Here is a 21,953-nt window from a genome sequence, read left to right as displayed (position 1 = left end):
CTCTCAATGTGTTTTCTCTTCTTGGCGGGTCCAAACAGATCTCGACTTGCGTGGCGGTGAGAAAAGCCGAGACAGCCCTGCCTCGAAAGGGGACGAACAAACGCAAGACATCGGCGAGCGCGAGGCTTTTCCACCTTGTGTTTTTCTTCTTCTGTGTTCTTCGCTTACGTCGCTCCTCGCTACGTGTGTTTGCCTCTCTCCATTCTTCGTCGCCGTTCTTTCGCGCTTCTCTGCTGACTCCTCCGCGTCTCCGCTCACTGTCGCGTCTCTCCCGCCATGGCGCCTGGCGCCCCCGTTTCTGGTTGTCTCCGCAGCCTTTCTCTCGGGGGAAGATCTGGAGACGATGCGACTCCCTGCGTTTCGCCTCTCAAGTTTCTCTCTTTTTCTTTTCCTTCTTGCTTCTCTCGGTCTCCGTCCGGGTACTGGGCGGCTGATCCGGTCTAGCCCGCGCGCGTACCGCGTCGGGTGTCTGTACACCGCGGAGCCCTCGCCGTCGCCGCGACCTTGGCAGACTGTCGTTCCCACCGCACTGCCTCTGCCGCCAGTTTCTTTCTTCTTTCCTCTCCTCCCTCCTTCCCGCACTCTGCGCGCGTACCCAGCGCACCCTTCTTCGATTTCCCCTGCTGATCCTTTCGTTTCGCCTCTTGTTGTCTCGGGCGCTTCCGCCTCCTCCTTCTCTTCCTCGTATGCCGCGTCGCCTCCCTGTTTCTCCCCCCTTGACTCAGGCGCTTCTTCCCTTCTCCCCAACTCCCTACCCTCCGGGACTGACTCGCTGTTCTCGTCCTCGTCTTGCCTCTCTGTTTTGTCTCGGTCCGCTCGCTGCCATGCAGCTGCCTCGGCATCTCGACAGCTTCCAAAATCTCCCTTCACTCGCCACTTCTTCTCCTCTTGTCCCCACCGAACACCTTTCCGCGCCCTCTTGCAGGCCCCACCCTATCCAACAGCAACAGAAGAAGGCGCGGGGAACAGACACGGCCGAACGCGCTCCGGCAGAAAGGGAAAAGGAGAAGAACGGAGACGCGCAGAAGAGACAAGAGAAAGAGAAGGTGAATGTAATGGAGACAGTGACTGCGGAAGAGAAGCAGGGACGGACGCGAGAGATGGAGAGGGAGATCGAGGCGGGAGGGGAGAACATGAAAGAAACAAGAGAAAAAGAGATCGATGTCTGCACGGCAAGCGGATTCGCTGGGGTTTGAAGGTCGAAGGACTCGACCGGCTGGTTCCTACAAGGAGGTAAAAATCGACACATTCGAGAAAGGGGGGGAAGAGCACCGAGCGACACCCTTGCCTCCCGGAAACAGTGTTTTTCTACGTTTTCCTCTCGCTCTGCACCACGCGCCACGCCACATTCGCGGTCGCAACAGGCGAACGCGAAAAGCACACGTCAACGAGCGCTTCACCCTTTCCGCCGCTCTTCTACATTTCGCGACGTCCTTTCCGTCTGATGCGCTCTCTTCTGGTGTGGGCGAGAATCTGTTTTCTTCTCTCGTTGCACCGACCTCAGAGACGGCCGGAAAACCGCGCTCCTTCATCCGGCAAAAAACGAACAAAACTCAACGGGGCGGGGTCTCTGCCTGGGTCCGGTCTCCTTTCCCTTTCTCTTCTCCTTTCCCTTTCTTCTCCTTTCCCTTTCTTCTCCTTTCCCTTTCTTCTCCTTTCCCTTTCTTCTCTTTTCCCTCTCTTCTCCTTTCCCTTTCTTCTTTTTCCCCTTTCTTCTCCTTTCCCTTTCTTCTCCTGTCGCGCTCCAGTCTTTCCCAGTGCTGGTCTGCGTCTTTGCCTCCTCACAAGCAGCAGGGGACAGTCCCAGTGCGGCGCGACGAAATGCTCGTCCCCAGCCCCTCCCAATTCTGATCATCTGGGGCCTCTGCCCCACTGGTGTCAGTCACTCCCCGCTGTCTCTGGTGATCCTGGGGTTCCTCGTCAATCTCTTTGCGTGTGAGTAGATACGCCGACGTGTATCCCCCACCTCGATTTCCGGCTCCTCTCTCTCTTTTCCACTGCAGACGCCGCCGGGAGTTTCTTCGCCTCTGGCGCTTCTGCGCGGCCAGCTGTCCTCCGTCGCCTCTCTCTCTCTCGGTCGCCCTCCTGCGCCTTTCGCCTGCTTCGCCCCTGTCGGAGGCAGCCCGGGTGTACCGACAGCTTGAAAGGTAGGAGTCTCCTGTGTCTCTCCTTCCGGAAGCCGCCTTCGCCGCTGTTTCTGTGGTTTCAGTCGTGCTCCCCGGTGCGTCCGAGCCTTCCGCTGATGCCGAGCCTCTCGTCTTTTCTTCTCGTCTCGATGAAATTCTTCGGCCGCTCCCTTTTGCCTTTCTTTCGGTCTGATCTCCGCGGCGCTTTCCATGTTCCACGCCCCCCCCCCCCCGTGGCTTTGTCCCGGTGCTTCTCATCCGTTTCCCCGTTGCACTTTCGCGTTTCCACTCCTAGGTTTTCTTCTCCGCTCTCCTTTCGGCCGCTTGCATGCGCCACCCTCTCTGTGCGTTATGCGCTGGCGCCTCTCGCTGCTGGTCTTCCTGGGCTCCTCTGAACAGGTTCTTTTTTCATCTCAACTCGCATCTCGGTCGCCTGTCCGCCGCCAGGCAGCTCGTACGTGGGCCGACGCACATACGGCAGAATGCTGCGAATCTCCGTCTCTCTCCCTCTTCTCTTTCGTCTCCGGCTTCTCGGTCGTCTCCCTCTTCTGTTTCTTTTCTGTCTCCTCTTTCTTGCGCTTCGGACGCCCGCTTCAGCGCAGGTTCTTCCGGCTGTTCCTCTCGGCCGAAAACGGCGGTGTCGACTCTCTCTGGAGCAGCAAGAAAACAGCCCCTCCGTACTGATCGTCCGCGCGCCGAGGCCTCGTTGGGTCAAGAAGAAAGAGTCGAGAAAGAGAGACACAGGCGAGAGGACGCGCGAGCGGACCGGGACGAGAGGCGCGCGACAGAAGAACAGGAGGGCACTCGCCGAGAGGAGAGATTTGTGTGGCTTGGGAGAGAGAAGGACGGGACCGAAGAGGGGGAGGACACCGGGTGGGTGTCTTGTCTCCCTTCTCTCTTTTCTCTTCTCCACCGGCGCATCCAAGTTTTCTCGCGCCTCCACAGAATGCGGCTTCGGCGGCGAATGAAAAGAACCTGGGCACTGCTGAGGCAGCTTCAGACTCAGAACGGCGGCCTCGCTCTGGATAGGAAGGCCCGCGAGGGATTCATGGCCGGGGACAGCAGTGTCCACGGCGCGGGACCCAGAAGTCGGGTGTGCGTACACCTGGAGCCGAGGGCGGAGCGCGAAGCACACTCGGCTGGCGGGGAAAGGCAAGACGAGATGATGAGTGCGGAGGAAGAAGGCGGCGATCGGGAGACAGAGCAAGGTCGCGAGAAGGACAGCGAACAAGGCGTCTGCCACGTGCTCGAGAAAGGGCCAGCGAACAGAACAGCCAGAGAAGACACCCCAGAAGAGACAGACGATGAAGCGAACCGACACCGAGAAGGCGGACAGGCCGCGCTTCAGAGCGGAAGGGCGGGCGCAGCACTGCACGGAGAAGGACAAAGACTTGAGAACGGGGAGGCTGAAAAGGAACAGAACGCGGAAGGTCCAGAAGGTCTGGTTTCAAGTCTGCCACCGTGGAAGACGTGCCGAGGCGCTAGCAAACAAGCACAGAGCGAGGCAGAGAAAAGTCGCTTGAAATCTCCGCTTGGGAGGGATGACCGCGAATGGGCTGAACAGGCGACTCCTTTGATCTCTAACTCGTCTCTTCTCTGGAGCTCGCCAGGTAGGACTCCGCTTTGGATTTCTTTCGCTTCTTTGTGCGATGGCATTATCCTCCCCTTCCGCTCTGTTCCTGTCTTTCTCCGTCTGTTTCTGGTTTTCTTCTGCCTCGCTCTTTTTCGGCACGGATTTCCAGGAATCTTCTTTTTCTGCTCATCGTCGCTCCTTCGCCGGGGCTTTGCCTTCCCCTTCTTTCTGGGCTTCTTCTCCGCCCCAGTGTCTGCTCCCTTTTCTGCTCTGGTGCGCTGAGAAACAACGAATCTCTTGTCTGGCCTCGAATCCCAACGCGAGAAACGCGTCTCGAGATCATTTGTGAGCGGCCGCCTTCTCGTGCCCAAGCCCTTTCCGTTTTCCGTTTTCGTCTTCGCTCCTCAGCGACCGTCGTCCCCGCGAGGCTCCGCCTCCAGCGCCGCGCCTGCAACCTGCTGCTCGCCCTGAGGTCGGCGGACTCGCCCGCCCTCGCCTCGAAGCTGATCGAGAGACTCCTCAAGCTGCCGCTGGTTCTCGAGCCGACAGCCGCGCCTTCTTCCCGCGCCGCGCCGCACCCCCCTGGAGACGAAACGCACAGTGACACAGGACGAGAAGGAAGCAAGCAGACTCCTCGTTCTTCTCCCTCTTCGCTTCGCGGTTTGCCTCCTCTCTCTCCCGCTTCTTCTCCCTTTCCTCTGCGCTGTCTGTCGCCTTTCGTCTCTCCTGGCCCGTCGCGCACGGCAGGCGCGCTGCCTGGGGCCGAGTCGGACGCGGAAGGGGGAGAAAGCCAAGAGCAGCGTTTGTTGCAGCATTTGCCTCGAAGGAAAGACGGAGCGCGAGAAGAGGACGAGAGCGAGTTTGACCGAGCACTGTGCGGAGCTGTGTACCTCCGTGCTCTCGTGGACGCCCAGAGAGTGGGGGCTTGGACGGCTGGCCGGCGGCTTTGGGAGAAAACCCTCCAGGTGGGCCGAAAGTGAAGCGCTCCTCGCACAGGCAGTGAAAAGGCGACTCAAGAACTGCCGGGGACAAAACGCGCGTCGCTGCAAGTCAGCGAAGGAAGGGGATCGTCTGTCTTTTTTCTTGACCCTGTGCGTGTCTTCTCTACGCAGCCCCCGCCTCTCTCTTCCTTCCCTCTTTTCGCTGTGTCCTGTCTTCATGCGTCCACCAAAGCGCGCGCTGAGGTTCTTCCTCAGGCATTTCACTTGCTCTCGTCCGTCTGCCATTTTTATGCAAAAACCAAAGACTCCGGTCGTGTCTCCACGCTCGCGCCGTCTCTCTTTGCTCTCGTCGCCGCGGCCTCCTTCTCTCACGCGTTTCCTTCTTCACTTTTTTTCGTGCCTTCTTCTCTCGCGCAGGTGTCCCTGTCGACAAAGAAGACGCGCGAGTTCTGGCGGGAGGTCGCCGCACTCCTCGGGACTGCGCGCGCTCTCTGTGCGTCTCTTGTCGGCGCCTTCCGAGCTGTGTCGCATGGCAGACGTGAGTCGAAGCGCACGCGGGACGGCGGAGAGCCCGAAGCGTTTCGCGCGCTCCTCGCCTTCTTCTCCAGCGTCTTTCCTTCTGCCGGCAGCTCCACCGGGGCGAAGGCAGGGCAAGAAGCGCGTCTGACGGGGAAACGCGCGCACGGAGACGCGGGACGGCGAAGGCAGGCAGAGAGAACGGTCTCCGTTGGGAAAGGAGAAACGGAAAGGACGGAGGGGTGGGGAGGAGAGAAGACGGCGTCGCTTGCCTCGGATCGCGAGAAAACGCGAGCGCTGCTCCTCGCAGCGATCGTGGACACTCACTTGAGACGCGGGAACACCCGCGAGGCGACCGTGTGGGGTTTGCGCCTCCTCGAAGAGCGCGCCTTCTTGCCGAGGGACGGCGAGCTCCAGGTGCGGCCAGAAGCGTTCTCCAGCACCACCTCGCCTGGGGCGGCGTCGTCGCTTTCTCCTCAGTTCTCAGAGAAGAAGGGAGAAGAGGAAACGAGGGCTGCGGCCTCGCGGAGCCGCCTCGCCTTTGCCCCGGCCGCTCTCCCAGAAGACACCCTCGTTGTGGAAAAAGTCCTTCGCGCTCTCGCCCTCGAGGCCCGACCGCGGGAAGCGCTTGCTCTCTTCAGACTCACCTTTCTTGCGCTAAAGACTGCCGTCTACAACCAGTGGAAAGTCGTCCTCTGCGGCTCTGAACAAGACAACGAAGCAGAGGGAGTTGGAGACGCAGGAGAGAGCACAGGAGGAGAACCGACGGAAGAAGGCAGGCTCGACGAAGGCGGAGACGCAGGGAGAGACGCGGAGGCCTTTGAGGGAAAGGATGAGAGGCCCGCGGCTGGTGTCTCCCCCTGGTCGTCGCGTTCTCTCTTCCCAGGCCGTCTCTTTTCTTCTTCTCGCTCACTCGACGCCCGGCTACGCCACGCGCTTTCCCCTGATCCCCTGCCGGCGTTTCCCTTCTTTTCCGCGTCTGCCTCTGCTTCGCGTTTGTCCGACGCCTTGCCCCTGCTCGTCGAGTGCCAGCATGCGCTTCGCCGGTGTCCGCAGCGCGTCCTCGAGGCGCTCGGCGCGGCTGCAGCTCTGCTCGGGGAACAGGCAGCGAGGGAAAGAGAAAAAACGGAGAAGACAGAAACTGAGGAAGAAGAGGACGAGAAGAAAGAGGCAGAAGGGCGCGGAGGGACACGCGGGGCGAAGGGAGAGAGAGGCAGGCGAGAACAAAGGGGAGGGGGCCAGAGCGACGGCGGCGCCCGAGAGGCGACAGGCACCGGTTCCGAGGAAGGAAGAGAACGCGACGGGATCAATAGCGAGGTGAAAAGAGAGACCGAAGGGAGACGCTTTCCCCAGGGTCGAGGCGAGGGAAACCTGAGAGTTCGAGACGAAACGCAGACGCCGAGGAGCGAGGCGAGCTCTCGTGACGCTCAAATTCGCTCTCTCCTGGGTCTCACAGCAGAGACCGTCGAGTTGCTTCATCGGCCGGGAACGGAGGGTAGCTGCTCTCATCCCGGAGTCAAAAACGCGCGGGAGAGAAGCGGTGAGTCTGGCGAGAAGCCGCCTCAAGGCGAAGAGGACGCGGAACTCGGGAACGCGTTGCGGAGTGGAGAGGAAGAAGAGCCGAGGCGGGAGAGCGGAGGAGAACGACGGAGAGAGCGGGAAGAGAGGGGAAAAGGACAGGTCGCCTCCGCCATGAAACGCATTCTGAAGGTCTTGCCCTCTCTTGACTGCGTATCACAGGGCCTCGTTGTGCGTCTCCTGGAAGACGCAGGCCTCCCGCGCCTCGCTCTCCTCGCCGTCGACTCTGTGCTCGCCACTGCCTCGCCCCTTTCCAGCCACTGGAGAGAAGAAGCCGAGAAGGGAGACAGCAAAGCAGAGAGAGAGGAGCAGCCGGGCGAGAGAGGCGGCGAACGCTGGACTCGCCCGCAGAGCGCTAAAGCGGCGCATGCAGGGTGCGGGGCTGATGCGCGCCTCTGGTGTCAGTGGAGAAGCCGGCTCGCAGCAAAATGTGCGGGAGAAGCGCTGCAGGGGCGAGGAAACTACGCGCCGCCCGAGACGAGGGGAAAGCGAGAGAGAGAAGGGGGGGGGGGAAAGCGAGAGGGACAGGACTGCGTCGAGAGAATCGCTGCGGAGAGCGAGGATAAACTGCGCAGTCGGGAGAGGCCGGACAGAGGCGAAAAGGCAGAAGGGAGGAGGCAGGAAATGGACGAGGGAGACGGAGCAAGACAAGAAAAAACGAGACGGCAAGAGCGTCTGGGAGCTGTCGGCGAAGAAGAGGGAAGGGCGAGGCACTGCCAGGCCACAAGAGCCCCGGATGCGGTTCCAATCGACAGAGAGCGGTTCCGAGCGCTGACGGCGCCAGTGCGTGCAGGATCGCTGGAGACAGAGAGAGGGGAGATAAGCGAACACGACAGAGAAGAAGGCGGCGAAGCAGACTGTCCAGAAGGTACGGAAGAGGGTGACGCGAGGCTCGGGGATCCGCCGTCCGCCCTGACCTCGCGGGCTCCTCTTCCCTTCCAGTTTACCCCTTTCAGCGAGGTGCTGAGCCGGCGGCAACAAAGCTTCGAGTCTGGTCTTCTTCATTTTCTCAGGGGAAACGCGGCATCGTCTCCTGAGAAGGACGTTTTTCGGCGCATGCGCATGGAGAGGCAACGCCAAGAGAGACTGGGAATCTCATGTCTCCAGTTGTGGGCGTCCGGAGTGGAGAAAGCCGAGGAACGGCGAGAGGAAACCCGCTCCTCTCTCGCCTGCAGCGCGGATCCTCGCCGTCGCGTCTCTTCTCTGGACAGCCGACAGCTGTGGAGGGAGTTCTTGGAGGAGCGCGAGAGGCGACAGAGACGGCGAAAGTGGCGTATCCACCTGATGCTCTCAAGCCGCGTCCGAGCGCGGATGCGATGGGCAGGGTCTCTGCCGGGGCCCCGTGCCCCGCTGCCTCTCTCCTCTCTGCCGTTCTCTTCTCCCCTCTCTCCCTCTTCCCCAAACTCCCACAGCTCCTCCTCTCCATCTTCCCTTTCATCTTCCTCTCCGTCTTCCTCTTTTTTTGTTTCCTCTGGTGTCGCGTCTTCTCTGCTTCGTCCTCCGTTCGCTGCGCAGCGTGCGTGGGTCGTGGCGGGGCGCGTTGAGGCGCCGGTGGTAGTCGCGGGTCTGATGGCGCATGCAGAGCTGCGCCGGGACGTGCCGCTCCTCCTCTCGCTCTTCTGGGCTCTCGCGGAGCGAAAAAGAGAGAGCACCCGCGCGGCGAGGGCGAGACACAGCCCGCAGGGGACCGCAGAGGCGACGCGAGAGACAGGCGAGCTGGTGGAGATCGAGGAAGCCGCGGTGGACGATCTGGCCTTCCACAGAGCGCTGCACATGGCCCTCGACGGCTACGAGGCCCTCGGCCTCCCGGCGCTTGCCTGGGAGACCGCGAACCTGGTGCGCACCCACTTTGGAGACTCGAGGAAAGACGCGGAGAGGAGGGAAACGCGATCGCAAGGGGAGCAAGGAGAGGACAAACTCCTGACACTCCAAGAGAAAACCAGAACTCTCGTCAGGGATCACGTTTGGACCGAAGCGGCAAACCCCGGCGGCGGCGCACCGTTTCTCCACCTCCACCCTTCATGCCCCCTGTGTAACTCCCCACCTTCAGTTCGTTCTGTGCGTTCCTCGTCCTTCCTCTCGTCGTCTCTGCAACATTCGTCTCCTTCGTCTCACGCTTCTTCTCCTTCCTCTATTTCTTCTTCTTCGGGTTTCATTCCTCCTTTTTCCCCCCGAACGGCCAGTCCGTGTGCTACGGTGAAGGCGTGCAACGCTGTCCTGTCGCGCGTTTGCCGGTGCATGCGCGGCCTTCTTCTTTCTGCGCAGTTTTCGCCTTCGACTGTCCACTCTCTGAAGAGTTTCGCTGCGGCTCTGCCGTCTGCCGTCGCGTCCCCTGGGAGCGTTGCCTCTTCGCTCTCGGTTGTGCAGCGTCTTCTCTCTCGGCCAGAACAGCAAACTCGCCCCTCTTACACCGACGCTGGTGCCACACTCGAGAAGCGCGAAACAGAGAAAAGAGGGGAACACAGAGGGGAGAAGGCGGCAGGCGACGCGGACGAGGCGCAGGGACAGGAACGTGGCGGAGACGAGAAAGCAGAGCCCGAAGGGCCGGAGAGGGGAGCGAGAGGAGACAGTTGGGACTTGCGAGTGGAGACACTAGGAACGAGGGCGCTTGAAATGATCCGACTCATGCTGTACGAGGAGGAATGGCCAGAGCCTGATAAGGTAACGCACGCTCGTTCCGTTTTGCCCCTACTCTTTCCTTCCTATTTGTGTGTGCTCTTCTTCTCGCGTCCTTGTTCTCTCTAGAGTTTTCATCGAGCGCCGAATCTCAAGCTCGCATCGCCTCTGCCCGTCCCCCGCCTGCCGTTCATCTTCACACCCTTTCGCGCCACCGATTGATCGACAAACCTCACTGACCGCTTCCACCTCCGTTCGTGTCTGCTCCTGAACACATTCTTTTCGTCCTTTTCGACAGAGTTGTGGCTAGAAGTTTCCGAGGACCATCTCCAAGCACACACACACACGCACCACACGCACACAGACACCTTCTGAGCGGCTGCACACTTCGACCTAAATATGCATTTCCACATGTACCTCTGTTGATGTATATCTACACACGTCTATTCCCTTATATATATATATATATATGCATATGGTGTCTGAATGTGTCGCTGGGGGCATGTTCGCGTGGACATGAAAAGGTCGCTTGGTGCGCAGTTTCGCACATCCCGCGGTTGCATGTCTCGCTTTTTTTGTCAAAAATTCTCTCCTTTCGCCTGGCTGCGTCCGACGTTTTTGCAGGACACCTTCCGCCTCGTTCTTCGCTTGACGTGCCTCTTGGGCGACTTGCCTTCTCTCCGGCAGCTTCTTCGCGCACAGTCGCGACTGGCGGGACTGCGCCTTCCACGCTTCTCTGCAGACACCCCCTCGACCCCCAACCTCCGCACTGCGTCTGCGCGGTCGCCGATGAAGGCTTCCGCATCAGACCCATCTGAGGCTCTGGACGGCTCCGAGGATGGTGGAGCCGCGCCTGGTTTCGGAGGCGAATCTCCCTCGGCCGACGGCGACGCAGGCGAACTGAGCCTTGGAACCGACGCGCCTCTCTCTGCAGAGACTGGAGACATTCACGGCGGCAGTGGTGTGCCCCTCGCGCGCGCGCGGATGCATGCACCGGGAAATGGAGAACCCGCTCTCGGGCTGCCCGACAACTCGCGCTCGCCTCGGAGCTCGGAAGGGAGGCCGAGAGACGAACCTGCTCCGGGTCTGAATCGTCTCCCCTCTCTGCATGCGCCAAATGTGACGCAGCGAGATTTTGCCCCCGACGAGGCAGAGACCCGCGGAGAGGAGACTGAGCAAGAAACCAGCGAGGCCAGGCGCACACGCGAAGAGCCGCCAGAGAGCTGGGCCGGGGCGGATCCGACTGTGGAACTCGTCAGGCGTTTCCACCGCGAAGGCACAGGAAGGGGAGGCGATTTTGGGGGAGGCGCAAGGCCTGCGTCCTACGCCCTTGCTCGCCAGGTTGTGAGGTTGGTGGAGCTGTACTTGGCGAGGAGGCACCGCGTTAGAGAGAAGAGAGACCAAGAGAACTCGAGGCTTCCGTCTCTCCGGTCTCCGGCGCAGAGAGAGAATCGCGCGAGAGAAAACCGCGGCCTCACTCGCAGCAGCCAGGAGCCAGCGGCCAGGAGAGAATACAGCGCGGAAGGGAAAGAAAAGAAGAGAGAAGAGACAAGCGAGGACGAGAAGACGCAGAACAGGAACGACACTGTGGAACCAGGAGAGGAACACGACGGCAGAGAAGAAGACGATGGAGAAGAAGAAGAAGGTGAAGGAGAAGACGAAGGAGAAGAAGAAGAAGATGAAGGAGAAGGTGAAGAAGGAGGAGCAGAAGGGGAAGAAGGAGGAGGAGAAGAAGGAGACGAAGACGAAGGAGAAGAAACGGAGGAAGGACAGGCGATGAAGCGGGAGGTTATCGCATGGCTCGCTGCGAATGGTTTGTGGAAGCTGCTGCCAAGCGTGGTGAAGTGGCGGACCCCTGCACGGGTGACAAGTCACCTCTGGACGACAAGAGAATCTGCTGAAAACGGAAAGGAAGAAGGACAGGAAGAAGAGAAAAGGGAAGGGAAAAGTGCCGGTGTGGGTATCCAGGTCGATCTGCGTCAAGTGCCTCCCCTGCTCGTCGAGGCAGCGTTGACGGAGATGGAAGAAGATCTCGAGAAGGAAATTGCCATGCTGAAAAATGGAGAGGTGCGTCCCCCCGAGTTGCTTCAGATCCCCTGTTGCTTTGTGTTTGTTCTTGGAATTGCCCAAAATGCATGCACAGAAGCCTGCGTCGAGCGTTTGAAACACCTTCTTCACTTTTCTCTCTCCGTCCTCTGTTTCCACTTGGTCTGTTCTCATGCGGCTTTTCTTGGCTGTGTTCTTGTTTTCGCGTCTGCCCCGTTTCACCTTCCCGCGTCTCTCCCGCTTTCGCGTTGTCGCTCCCCTGTTCTTTTTGTCATCTACTGTTCCTCAGGGCAGGAGACTCGACTTCCCGCTCTGCGCATTTCCGTCTCGGCCCCGCTGTCGCTGGTCCCCTTGCGTTCTTTCTTTCCCAGTGGGTATGTCGGGTCTTTGCCTTTTGTGACATTTCTCTTCAGCGCACGTTCCTCTTCTTCACCCCCGGCGCGTATCCGTCGTCTGTGGCAGCCGCGCGACTGGACAATCTTCGCCGCACTGCCGCCGTCTTCTCTTTCTTTCACCGGAGACAAAAGACGAGACAGGGAGACACCTTCGCAGCCGCTCGTAAGTGGAAACCGCAGAGCTGCCGGCGCCAGCGCGCTAGATCCGCGTGTGCGTTTCTTCGACGCTTTTCGAAAGGGGGCGAGCGACACGGCCTCTTTAGGCGCGTTTGCACAGAAACGGGGAAGGAAAAGGCCACGAAACTTCCTCCACGTGCAGCTCTCGAAACAGAAGGGAAGAGGCTCTTGCTGTTTCTCTCGCTTGCCTGTTAGGAAGGAGAGATGAGAAGAAAGAGGAAGAGCCTTTCCACTGCAGAGAGCAACCTCTGTTTTTGGTGCCCCGTTCTGCGCAAATTGTTGCTCTGGGGCGACCGGGGAGTGAGACGTCGAATCTCGTTCGTCTCTCGCCTTTTTCCCTGCCTTCCCGGCTCCTGTCCACTTTCACGACTTTCTCGGCCATTCGTGTGGGGGAGGCCTGCCGGTGTTTCAGACGTTTTTGCCCTTCGACTGCCTTGTTCGTTTTTTCGACTCCTGGGATGTGTCGAGCATCCCACACGGCCGCGCTCCCTCTGGGAGTCGGTCTTCATCTTTGCAGCTTTTCTCTTGTTCCTTTCACAGGCATCGAGCGACTGTGCGTCTCTCTGCGTCGCCATCCACATTTGCGCGACTCTCTTCTTCTCGAGCCCGCCAATGCGTGCACGCCCTCCGACACGGAAGACGTGGACAGAAAGAGAGAGCCGTCGAAAGCGCGAAGAGCGGAAATACGAGAGAGGCGAGGAGCGAGAAGACGACAGAGAGAGACAGGGGAAGACCGGTGGAACGAGACGAAAGAGGAGAGAGAATAAGGAGAATAAGAGGAGAGAGAATACGAGGGAGAGTACGGAGAGGAGAGAGAACAGAGGAAACCGTAGGGCGCAGGCGCATGTTACGGATCAGGGAAGATGACTGTGCCCGCAACGGGCACGAGCAATTCGTTTGAGGGTTTACTATCTTGGAGTATGCATGCGGAATTCTCCACATATATGCGTGTATGATGTTAATTGTGCTGAACGTGTCTATAGGTCAGTTTTCTTGAAACGGGGCTACTTTTTTGCTCGCACTGCTTTTAAAGAAGAGGCAAGGGTCCGTTCCCGGGCACGTTTTGTCTCTGTGGGAAAGAGTGGAATCCTTGACTGGATCGTTTCGCCAACCCGTTTCTCCCAGTGGTCGCCTCACGCTGCTCGCACGCCTTTCCACTTTCCGCGCGTCGCGCAAAAGAGCGCAGGCAAAGGCAAGGCGAAGAAACGAATGATGTGTCGAAAGGAGAAGACGGGCGGAGCCGGCAAGGCAGCGACCGGATGGGCCCGAAGAGTCGACGAAAAAGAGGAGCCTAGGGAGGACAGAAAGCAAAGCAGAGGCAAGCAGGAGGGAAGACGGAAGAGCAAGGAATGGCACACGTGAGAACGAGAGATTCCTTGGGGAAAGAGCAAGGACTGAAGACGAAAGAAGCCAGGCTCCCGCCAACTAGGAAGACGGTTTGAGGAAAGAAACGAAACAAGGTCAACGAGACGGGGGGAAGAAGAGAGATGTCACTCCTCTGATAACAAGGCCAAGCAAGTCGGAACTAGGAGAGAAACGAAACGTGCACAGAGGCACACACGGCGACTCCCTCGACGGGGCGAAACGCCGGCGGCAGCGAACACAAAAAGCTGGGTTTCGCGGCGTCCACAGCCTTCAGCTGGTTTCTACGCGCGAGGCGCCTTCGCACCTCATGTGGAAACAACCGGATGTCTTTGGTGCTTCAGTTGCCCCTTTTATGACTCTAGTGGCTCGGCTCGCGATCGCCAGTCGACCCAGGGTACGGTCTAGAGACTCTTCGAAAGCCAGGCAGGGATGTTTTTCCGCAGCAGCCGCTGTTTCTGTGTTGCGTGTTGAAGTCACCTCTGTGCGACTGCATTTCTCTTCAATCAGAGTCGCGGCTTCCGCAGCTTTTTCCTCGGCCTTTTGAGAGCGCCTGTCGCTGGAGGGTGTGCAGTCGCTGACAGCACGCGGTCCCGAAACGAACTTTTCGTCTCTCTCAGGTTCTGGCCGGTCGCTCAAGAAAACGAGCAAAGTTCGTTTGCGTCTACGGTTAAACACCTGCAATACGCAGCCCGTAGATGCCGTTCCGTCTGTTTGGACGCCTCACGACTTCATCACAGTGACGTTGCGCAGTTTAGACTAGGGAAGTTAGTAAACTATCGGACGGGGTGTAGTGACTCGCTTTGCCCTGCTGTATGCAGAATGTGAGGCTGTCGCGCCATGTTTCGGAGGCTTTAAATCGCTACCAGGAACAGCGGGTCCCCTCAGTTGAGGACACGTTCCAAAATTCTGTTTGCAGAACGTTCGGAAACCGCCGTTTCTGGGGGGTCATCCGCGCTTTTTGAGCCGCTGCAGTGTATCCAGCTGCGGACCACTGACGCGGGTCCTCACTCCTCACAACGGGAGGGTGGTTTTGTGACGTTTTCAGTGCAGGAATCAGGAAAAGCACACTTTTCTGACGGCCGCACTCAGAATCTTCGTCCGGACTGCTGCATGCAGAGCCAGGGAACCTGGAACCGACGCCAAACGAACCAAGTTTCTGAGGCTCGATCCCTCCCGCTGCCAGCGTTGCTCCACCGAGTCCCGCGACAAAGGCGTTCTTGGAGTCAAACGCCCTTCAAGAGTCCGGCTGAAGGGAGGGACGAAGACCCAGCGTCGTCGACAAGGGAATCTGCACAAAAATGGGCTTTCTCTGTTTTCACGTCTTGAAGAAAAGGAGCGTTTGAAGGTTTGAGCTCGACAGACACAGCCGGGCGTGCAAAACGCGGACACGCGGCTTGATAGGCCACAAGGCGCTGTCCGCCAGGTTCTCGTCGCTTCCTCTCCCCCAAAAGTGCTCGAGAAACGAAATCTTTGAGCCGTCCGTGTTTCTGGGGAAATTAAGTGTGCCGGCAAGCCAAGGTCTCTGGAGAATGCGGGGTTTCCGCGCCATTTTCTGCTCACTTCACCCCCCCGAGCCGCTCCCCCGCCGGGTCCGCGCTGTGGCCGCTCTTGCCGCGGATCTTGTTCCCTTTGTCAACGAAAAAGGCGACGCGCCTTCTTTGCTTCCTCCTGCCTTGTCGGCGGTCTCGGCAAACTCAGTCAAACTCAGCAGCTTCTGACGTCACTGTTCTCCGTGTCTGGGTGCTTCCACCCTCCCTGGGCTGCGTAGGTTCATGGTCCCGCCGGCTCGGCACACAAGAACAACCTGCTGCAGCCGTCGCCGCTGAAGGGTGTACAGTTTAGGATTCAAGGCAGAGCGTCGAGGCCTTCGTTTTAGGTTTGTTGCTCCGTTCTTCCAGCAAGAAGCGGGCAGAGGCAAGCGAGCGCTCTCGGTCGCCGCCACGCAAATCGAGGCGGCCAGCCGTACGCAAAATCCTCCGTGGATTCTCTGGCGGTGTGCCTCAGACTTGGACAAGGTTCTCCCCGCCTCGAGGCTCTCTCGCTTCCTCAGGGAACTGCGTGAGCGACGCTGAGAGAAGCTCAGACCGCTCCGGGAGGCAAAGGCAGGCTCGCGCCGCCACAAGAACGAGACTTGTCCAGCGGGAGGGGAAGGAGGCGCGTGCCCGGGGACAGCTTCCAGCACAACTGGACTGTGTGAGAGTACATCTCAAGCGCCGAAGTTGGCGACAGTCCGTACCGCACAGAGACCGCGAGACAAAGTGAGGGCAAAACGGGACGAGCCGGCAGCTCGCCCCTCGGGCTGCGCAAACAGTGAAGAACGGAGAGAACTTTCTGGGGTTTTTTGTCTGATGCGGGGCCGCTAAGGCAGCGCCACTGCAGCGAGGATCTCGCCGTAGCTCGGGCGTCGCGAAACGCTGTCGCCTCGTGTCCAGTTTGCTCTCTCTGCCTCCTTCGCTGAGGGCGAGGCGTGCGCGGCAAAATGCTTCAAAGAGAAACTCGCGGGAAACCTGCACGTCTCCGTACCGTGTACAGCAGAGCTTCGCGTTTCTCGCCAGGTCGTCGACGTCCTCCCGCGCTCGACCACTGCAAACAAACGCGCGATGGATCCTCAGGAAGCCTCGCGCTCTCCCCCCTCCTCTTGTGTCTCTCCTCCCTTCTCGTCGTTTCCTTCTTCGTTTTCGAGTTGTGTTCCCAGCCCAGGGGCACTTCCCGGCCCTCCGGGCGGGGTTGACGCGTCGCTCGCAACGCCTCTGATCGTCTCCTCGCCGGCGCGGCCGAGCCGCCAGCTTTCTCTGGTTCCCTCGGCGGCTGCCCTTTGCGGCTCTTCGGCAGCTCCCGCGCCGGCCTCGGCACCCCGCGGGGTGTTGCGGGACCCCGTCGTTTTGTTTCTCCTCGTCGGGAACTTTTTTCTGTACATGGATCGTGGAGTCATTCCAGGCACGACGGTCGAGTTGGCGGCGTTCATCTCTGCGACGACCGACAGCGAAAGCCCGGACACGCTGCTCGGCCTCTTGCAGGCGTCCTTCATCGCGGGGCTCTCCTTGGGGGCGCCCTTCTTCGGCCACGCCGTCCACACGCGCCCGCCGTTTCTCCTCCTCTCTCGCGGGCTCGCTGTCTGGGCAGCGGCCTTGCTGGTGGCTGCTCTCGCGCTCCCGCTCGCCTCGTTTCCGCTCCTCCTCGCCGGCCGGATGCTCAGCGGCGTCGGCGAGGCCGCCTTCGTCGCGATTGCCTTTCCCTTTCTCGCAGAGTACGCGGACACGGAGAGGACGCGGGGCGGAGGCGCGGCGCGAGCTGAGCGCAGCGACTCGCGGCAGGGGACCGCCAGGCGCCCGAGAGACGAGGCCGCGCCGAGGCGACGGCGAAGCCCCAGAAGAGGAAACACGGGAGACGCAGAAAGAAACGACAGTCCGGACAGCGGAACGGCTGACCAGCTGCTGACAGAGCAGTCACTGGTCTCGTCCTCGACCTTTCCGTCCTCCTCAGAGAGACTCCCGGCGAACGGTCCTTCCGCTTCGGGATTCTCTTCTCCTGCGTCTCCCCGCTCTTCTCCGTCTCCCCGCTCTTCTCCGTCTCCCCGCTCTTCTCCGTCTCCGCTTGTTCAGCGCGAGACTTGCCAAGGTTCCGTGCTCGGGGTTTTCCTCTGCATGATTCCTCTTGGTGCCTCTTCAGGCGTTGCGAGTGGAGCTGCCCTCGCGCGCGTCCTCCCCTCTGGCTGGGCGCCGGCGTACGCAATGCTCGGCGTCGTCGGTTTCCTTCTCGCCTGCACGGCATACGCAATCCACTGCATTCGCGAACCGACCGGCCGTGGAGGGGTGCGAGAACGAAACAGAGACGCAGGTGACGCGGCCGAAACCGAAGGCAACGCAGGAAGCAGAGAAGAACGGTCTTGCTCTTCGGTTTCGGTCTCTTCCCCGAGACGCGCTGGGGGTGCGGCGAGTTTGTCGGACACACATCGTGAGGGGAGTCTTGACCAGGCGTTTCTTCCTCGTTCTGCGGCGTCTCCTGGCGGGCGCGTGTTTGGCTCCACTTCGGCCATCTCGTCGTCCGCGCCCTCGTCTTCACTCGCTGCAGACGCTGCAGCGAAGCCTTCGTTGTGGGAAGAGATTCGCGCTCTCTTCGCGCGTCCTGCCTTCGTGCTTCTCTGCCTCGCTGCGGCCAGCTACGCGTCCGTCGTGCAAGGCCTGGCCACGTTCTCTGCAAGCTTCCTTCTCGGCTTGGGCGTCTTCCGCTCGGAACTAAACGCGGGTCTCGCTGCAGGCATCGTCGCCGGTTCTGCGGGCATTGCAGGTGGGGGCAGAAGGATGAACGAATCGCACGCCTTCAAAGCGAGGAAGACGGCGATGCAGCGGTGGGGTGTACATACACTGGGGGAGCTCGGTCGAGCGACCAGAAACCGAGAAGGCGGCGTGGAGAGTCTGCAGGCAAAAACAGAAAGGTGGACACGTCGACACCAGCGCGGAGGGCGAAGGACACGCGATGGAAAGAGCAACTGCAGGAGGGGACGGAGACTCGAGCAAGAGGACCACGGGGCGCAGTTGCGCGAGCTCGCGCCGCAGTGAAGAACGCGCATATGTGGAAATCACACTCGAAATATTTGGTTTTCTTCCGTAAAAGCGTTACGGACATGTTTTGGGTGGTGCATCGAAACCGAATTTCCTCTCATGCGCTCCTCTCTCTCTCTCCCTATGTCTGTCCTCGTTTTCTCTCATATGTGTGTCTCTTTCTCTGCTACGTGTTTTTTCGAGTGCGCTGCAAACAACCCAATCTCTGGAGCTCTCTCCAGCGTGTACTTTCGAGGCAGTCTTTTGCCTGCGTGTCCTCCGCCTCGAACGCGGCCACAGCGAGTCTCTGCGGGGGTTTTGTGCACCGACGAAGAAGCGAATGCTGCGCGTTTTCTTTCCTTTCCCTTGCGTGTCCCTCCCTCAGGAACCACCCTGGGGGGTTGGCTAGTCGACAAACAAGTCCCGGCAGAACGCCCACGCTCATCACCAGAGAGAAGGCAAGCATCGATCGAAGAAGGAAGAGGAGAAGAGAGAGGTGAAGAAGAGCAAGAAGAGAGAGAAGAAGAGCAAGAAAAGAGAGGGGAAGAGCGAGAAGGGAGAGGTGAAGAAGAGCGAGAAGAGAGAGAAGAACAGCAAGAAGAGAGAGAAGAAGAGCAAGAAGAGAGAGGGGAAGAGCGAGAAGGAAGAGGAGGAGAAGAGAGAGGAGAAGAAGTGCGAGAAGGGAGAGAAGAGGGCGCCGGAAGAGAGGGCGTCTGTGGGTTGAAGGGAGGAGCGTTTTTGTTTTGTGGTGAGGAGTTAGCGCAGCGGCGAGTGCTCCGCTCTGGGCCTTTGTCGGACGCGGCAGCTGAGAATCGCGGAAGAGACTGCCGATTGGAAGAGGCGATAGGACGGGCGACGCGGTTAGGAAAGGCACGCGCACAGGCATGTTCGCGCACGGTGCTTCATGGAAAGGCCGGCCAGCCGAGAACGAAGGTGGTGCCTGAGGGCGGGAAGCTCGCCGGCGCAGAACAGGCAGACGAGGGCGATTCCCTTCTTGCCTCAAGAGAAGACGGAAGGACGCTGCGGGCCGCAACTGCGCATGCAACGGAAATCTCAAGGTACGGCGAAGCCGACACAGAAACAAAGAGGGATTCACTGAGAGACAGAGATGGAAAGCGAGAGGGAGGGGAAGAGAGGGAGAGAGCAGGGAAAGGGAGAAAGGACGTGGAAGCACAAGCAATGAGGACGACAGAAAGAGGGCGTGCGGCAGCGCAAACGAAAGGGCAAGAAAGAGAAAGGAGGAAGGGGGGGAGAGCTGCAGATCGTTCTACGACTTCCGGACTGTAACACTGTTTCGTTTGCCTCGAAGGTGTCGGCTGCCAGTGGTCTTTTTGGCCGCTTCGTCTCTCCACGCAAGAGTCCGAATCAAAACGACGTCGACGTCTCTGCTTTGCTCCTCGTCTCTCCACGTCAACATACGTGCAGATCTGCTTGGGTTTTCCGTGGCGGCGTTTCGTGGTTCCGTCTCGCGTCCGGTGTCGCACCTGAATTTGGATGTTTCTTCTCTCGTCAAGAGTTGTGTGGAGGTTTACTCGAAAAATTCCATCTACGCGTTCTTCAGTATCTGGCTTATTGCATTCCTGGCGAGGGTTTCTGCTTTACCAGTCGCTCTTACGAAGCTTCACTTCTCGGGAGTGTCCTGTGTCGGCGGTCGACGAATCCGTGCCGATCCGGTTGCCCCGTTTTTGTTTCGTTCCTTTTTGTCTCCCTGAATCCAAAACGGTTCTCGTGCACTGTGCCTCGCTCAGGGCTCGGAAACTCCGCCGGCTCTGTACGTTGAATCTCGTCTTCATCTCCGGCGCCTTCGTCTGCCTGGCCGGCAGCAGTGTCGCTGTAAGAAGCGAGGGAGGAGAACCTCTACCGCCGGCGGAGCTGTCGGCGGAAGAGAGAGAAGGAGAGGCGCATGAGCTAGACACGAGCAGAGAGAAGAACACGCGGCCAACAAAAAAGCCGAGGAAGTGCCGAGAAGCGTGGCACAGAGAGAGAGCGAAGATGAGGCGCGCAGGAGGCCCAGTTAACGTGAGGGAAAAGCGGCGCGAAGGGACGACGAAAAGGCTCCCAAGTGCAGCAGGAAGGATGCAAAAAGGAAGCAATCCGAAGCGAAGGAGGGCGTTGCCTACACGCGTCTCTCGTTTTCATTGTTTGGGTTCTGTCTTTCCTCAGCCCAGCCCGTGGCTCGTCCTTCTTCAGCTGCTGGGTCTCGCGAGTCTCTACGCAACTCAGGCAAGCGAAAAGCTTCTGTGTCTGGGGTTTGCAGCATTCCATGGTCGGGGCAGAGTTGCTGCCGGTGCGGGAAAGGGAACGGGGAGGCCGACTTTCCGCGGTTGTGGATGGCCTGCAAAGGCGAGAGACTCCGCGCCGCAGAGGGAGGCGGCGTAGCGCAGTCCTCGCGGGAAACACAGCCGAAACGCGAACCGGACACGGAAGGCAGGACACAGAAACAGAGGGTAGTCCTCGATCCAGTCGTGGTCCTCTCCGTGTTTCGCCGTTTCCTTCTCTGCCTCTCCTCTCTTCAGTTTTTGGTCTTCTCCGCGTTTTTTCTCAGGTCGGAGGGAGTCTTGCGCAGATGCTGGCTGTCCCAGAGGAACACCGCTTTTTCGCCATCGCCGCTTCTATTCTGGTCATGCATGCACTCGGGTGAGTTGAGCCTCGCTCCCGCATCTCTTTCTCAAGTCTCGTCTCCGTCCTCTCTCTTCAGCCAGGGCGTTGCTCCTCTTCCCACCTTCTCGGCTCCGTCTAGGTCGCGGCCGTCCGCGCAAATGTGCCTAGGCACTCTCTGCGAGATTGGTGGTCCGTCGGCTGCGTCTTTTCTGCTCAGAGACATTCCCTTTCCGATCGTCGTTGGCTACGTCAAAGATCGCCTCGCGCCGCACTGCGCGCAAATTTCGCCTGAGGTCCGTGAGAGAAGGAAAGAGAGAAGGGAGAGACCCGAGGAGGAGAAAAGGGAAACGGAACCCGTCGGAGATAGAAGAAAGGGACAGCGAGGCAGGAACAGCCTACAACAGTGGAAAACGCGCGTCGAGATATAAGAGCCTCGTATCGCAAAAAGATGTGGCGTTTCGAGTCTGTATGTGCAGCTTCCATGCATTGTGTTTTGAAGAGAATGAGAAACACACCGGGATGGTGCGATGTGCTGAACGGGTTTGGTTTTATCCAATCACGGAACGCAGCATCTCAGTGAGTTCTCTTTCGCCTTTATGTGGCTTCTCTTTTTGCCGTATCTGTGTCCTCTCGCTTTTCCCCCCAATTTGCTGACCTTCGCGTTCTCCCTCGCCTGTCTTTGCTTTTTTCGTCCTCACCCGCGGCTTCTTGGCGTGAGGCGCGTCCCCTCCCTTCTTTCTCTGTGCTGTCTGGTGTGCGTGCTGTCCCGTTCTCTCCCGTGATCCCGTTCTTCCCTTTTCTCCATTCGGTAGGTGCTGTTTCAAAGCGCCTTTGTCGTGCTCTCTGGTCTTCTGTTTCTCCTTCCCCTCCTGTGTTTGTGCCTGCATGATGATATTTCTTTTCCGGGTTGTTTTCCGGCGCTCTTTTTCCGCCCTCCTGGCCATGGACAGGTTCTCCGTCTCTCCGCTGTATCTGCTGATGTGTTTCCCAGGACGGAGCCAGCGCCGCATGCCGCGCAGAGGAGGCGGGGTTGCGCTGGACCTTGTTTTTCATTTTTTCGGTCCTGTTGCTCATGGCCGCTGCGACGTTTGGGGCGAAGCTTCTCTCAGACAGGAAAACGGAGACAGCAGACGCACAAACGACAGACAGAGGAGACACCAGGCTTCCGCGAGAAGAAAACCAATCTCAGAGGCCCCATGCACGTAGCCTCACAGACTCCCGACAGTCGGTCTAGTCGTATGCATGTGTATTCTTAGCTTGACTGCCACTGCGCGTATCCAAAAATACATCAATCTATATATTTATAGGTTCCTTAAAAATCTCCTTATACTTTTGTAGAACCGCTGTGAACCTGTACATACGAAGTCGTATATATATATATATATATATATATATATATATGTATATATTTATATGTATGTATATGTATGCATATGTAGTCTATGTTTGTGAACGACATGAGGAATGCTGCACGTGTT

At 59.1% G+C, this 21,953-nt stretch overlaps 1 protein-coding gene across 1 annotated transcript; it reads left to right on the top strand.

Annotated features, from left to right (window-relative positions):
• Positions 1-3,072: 3,072 nt before the first annotated feature.
• On the top strand, positions 3,073-21,709 carry NCLIV_020040 (conserved hypothetical protein; the record flags this gene model as incomplete). The annotated part of the gene is made up of 13 exons (XM_003882198.1): positions 3,073-3,736; positions 4,108-4,664; positions 5,058-9,395; positions 9,975-11,417; positions 11,810-11,954; positions 13,675-13,727; positions 15,232-15,391; positions 16,034-17,620; positions 18,260-18,932; positions 19,623-19,707; positions 20,420-20,511; positions 20,573-20,768; positions 21,467-21,709. 13 exons carry the CDS (start codon positions 3,073-3,075, stop codon positions 21,707-21,709), a joined length of 10,236 nt encoding a protein of 3,411 aa, XP_003882247.1.
• Positions 21,710-21,953: the final 244 nt, after the last annotated feature.

Source organism: Neospora caninum, chromosome VIIa (assembly GCF_000208865.1).
Source record: "Neospora caninum Liverpool complete genome, chromosome VIIa".
NCBI lineage: Eukaryota > Apicomplexa > Conoidasida > Eucoccidiorida > Sarcocystidae > Neospora > Neospora caninum.
The sequence above is the reverse complement of the archived record's forward strand: the minus strand, read 5'-3'. Positions and strand labels throughout refer to the sequence as shown.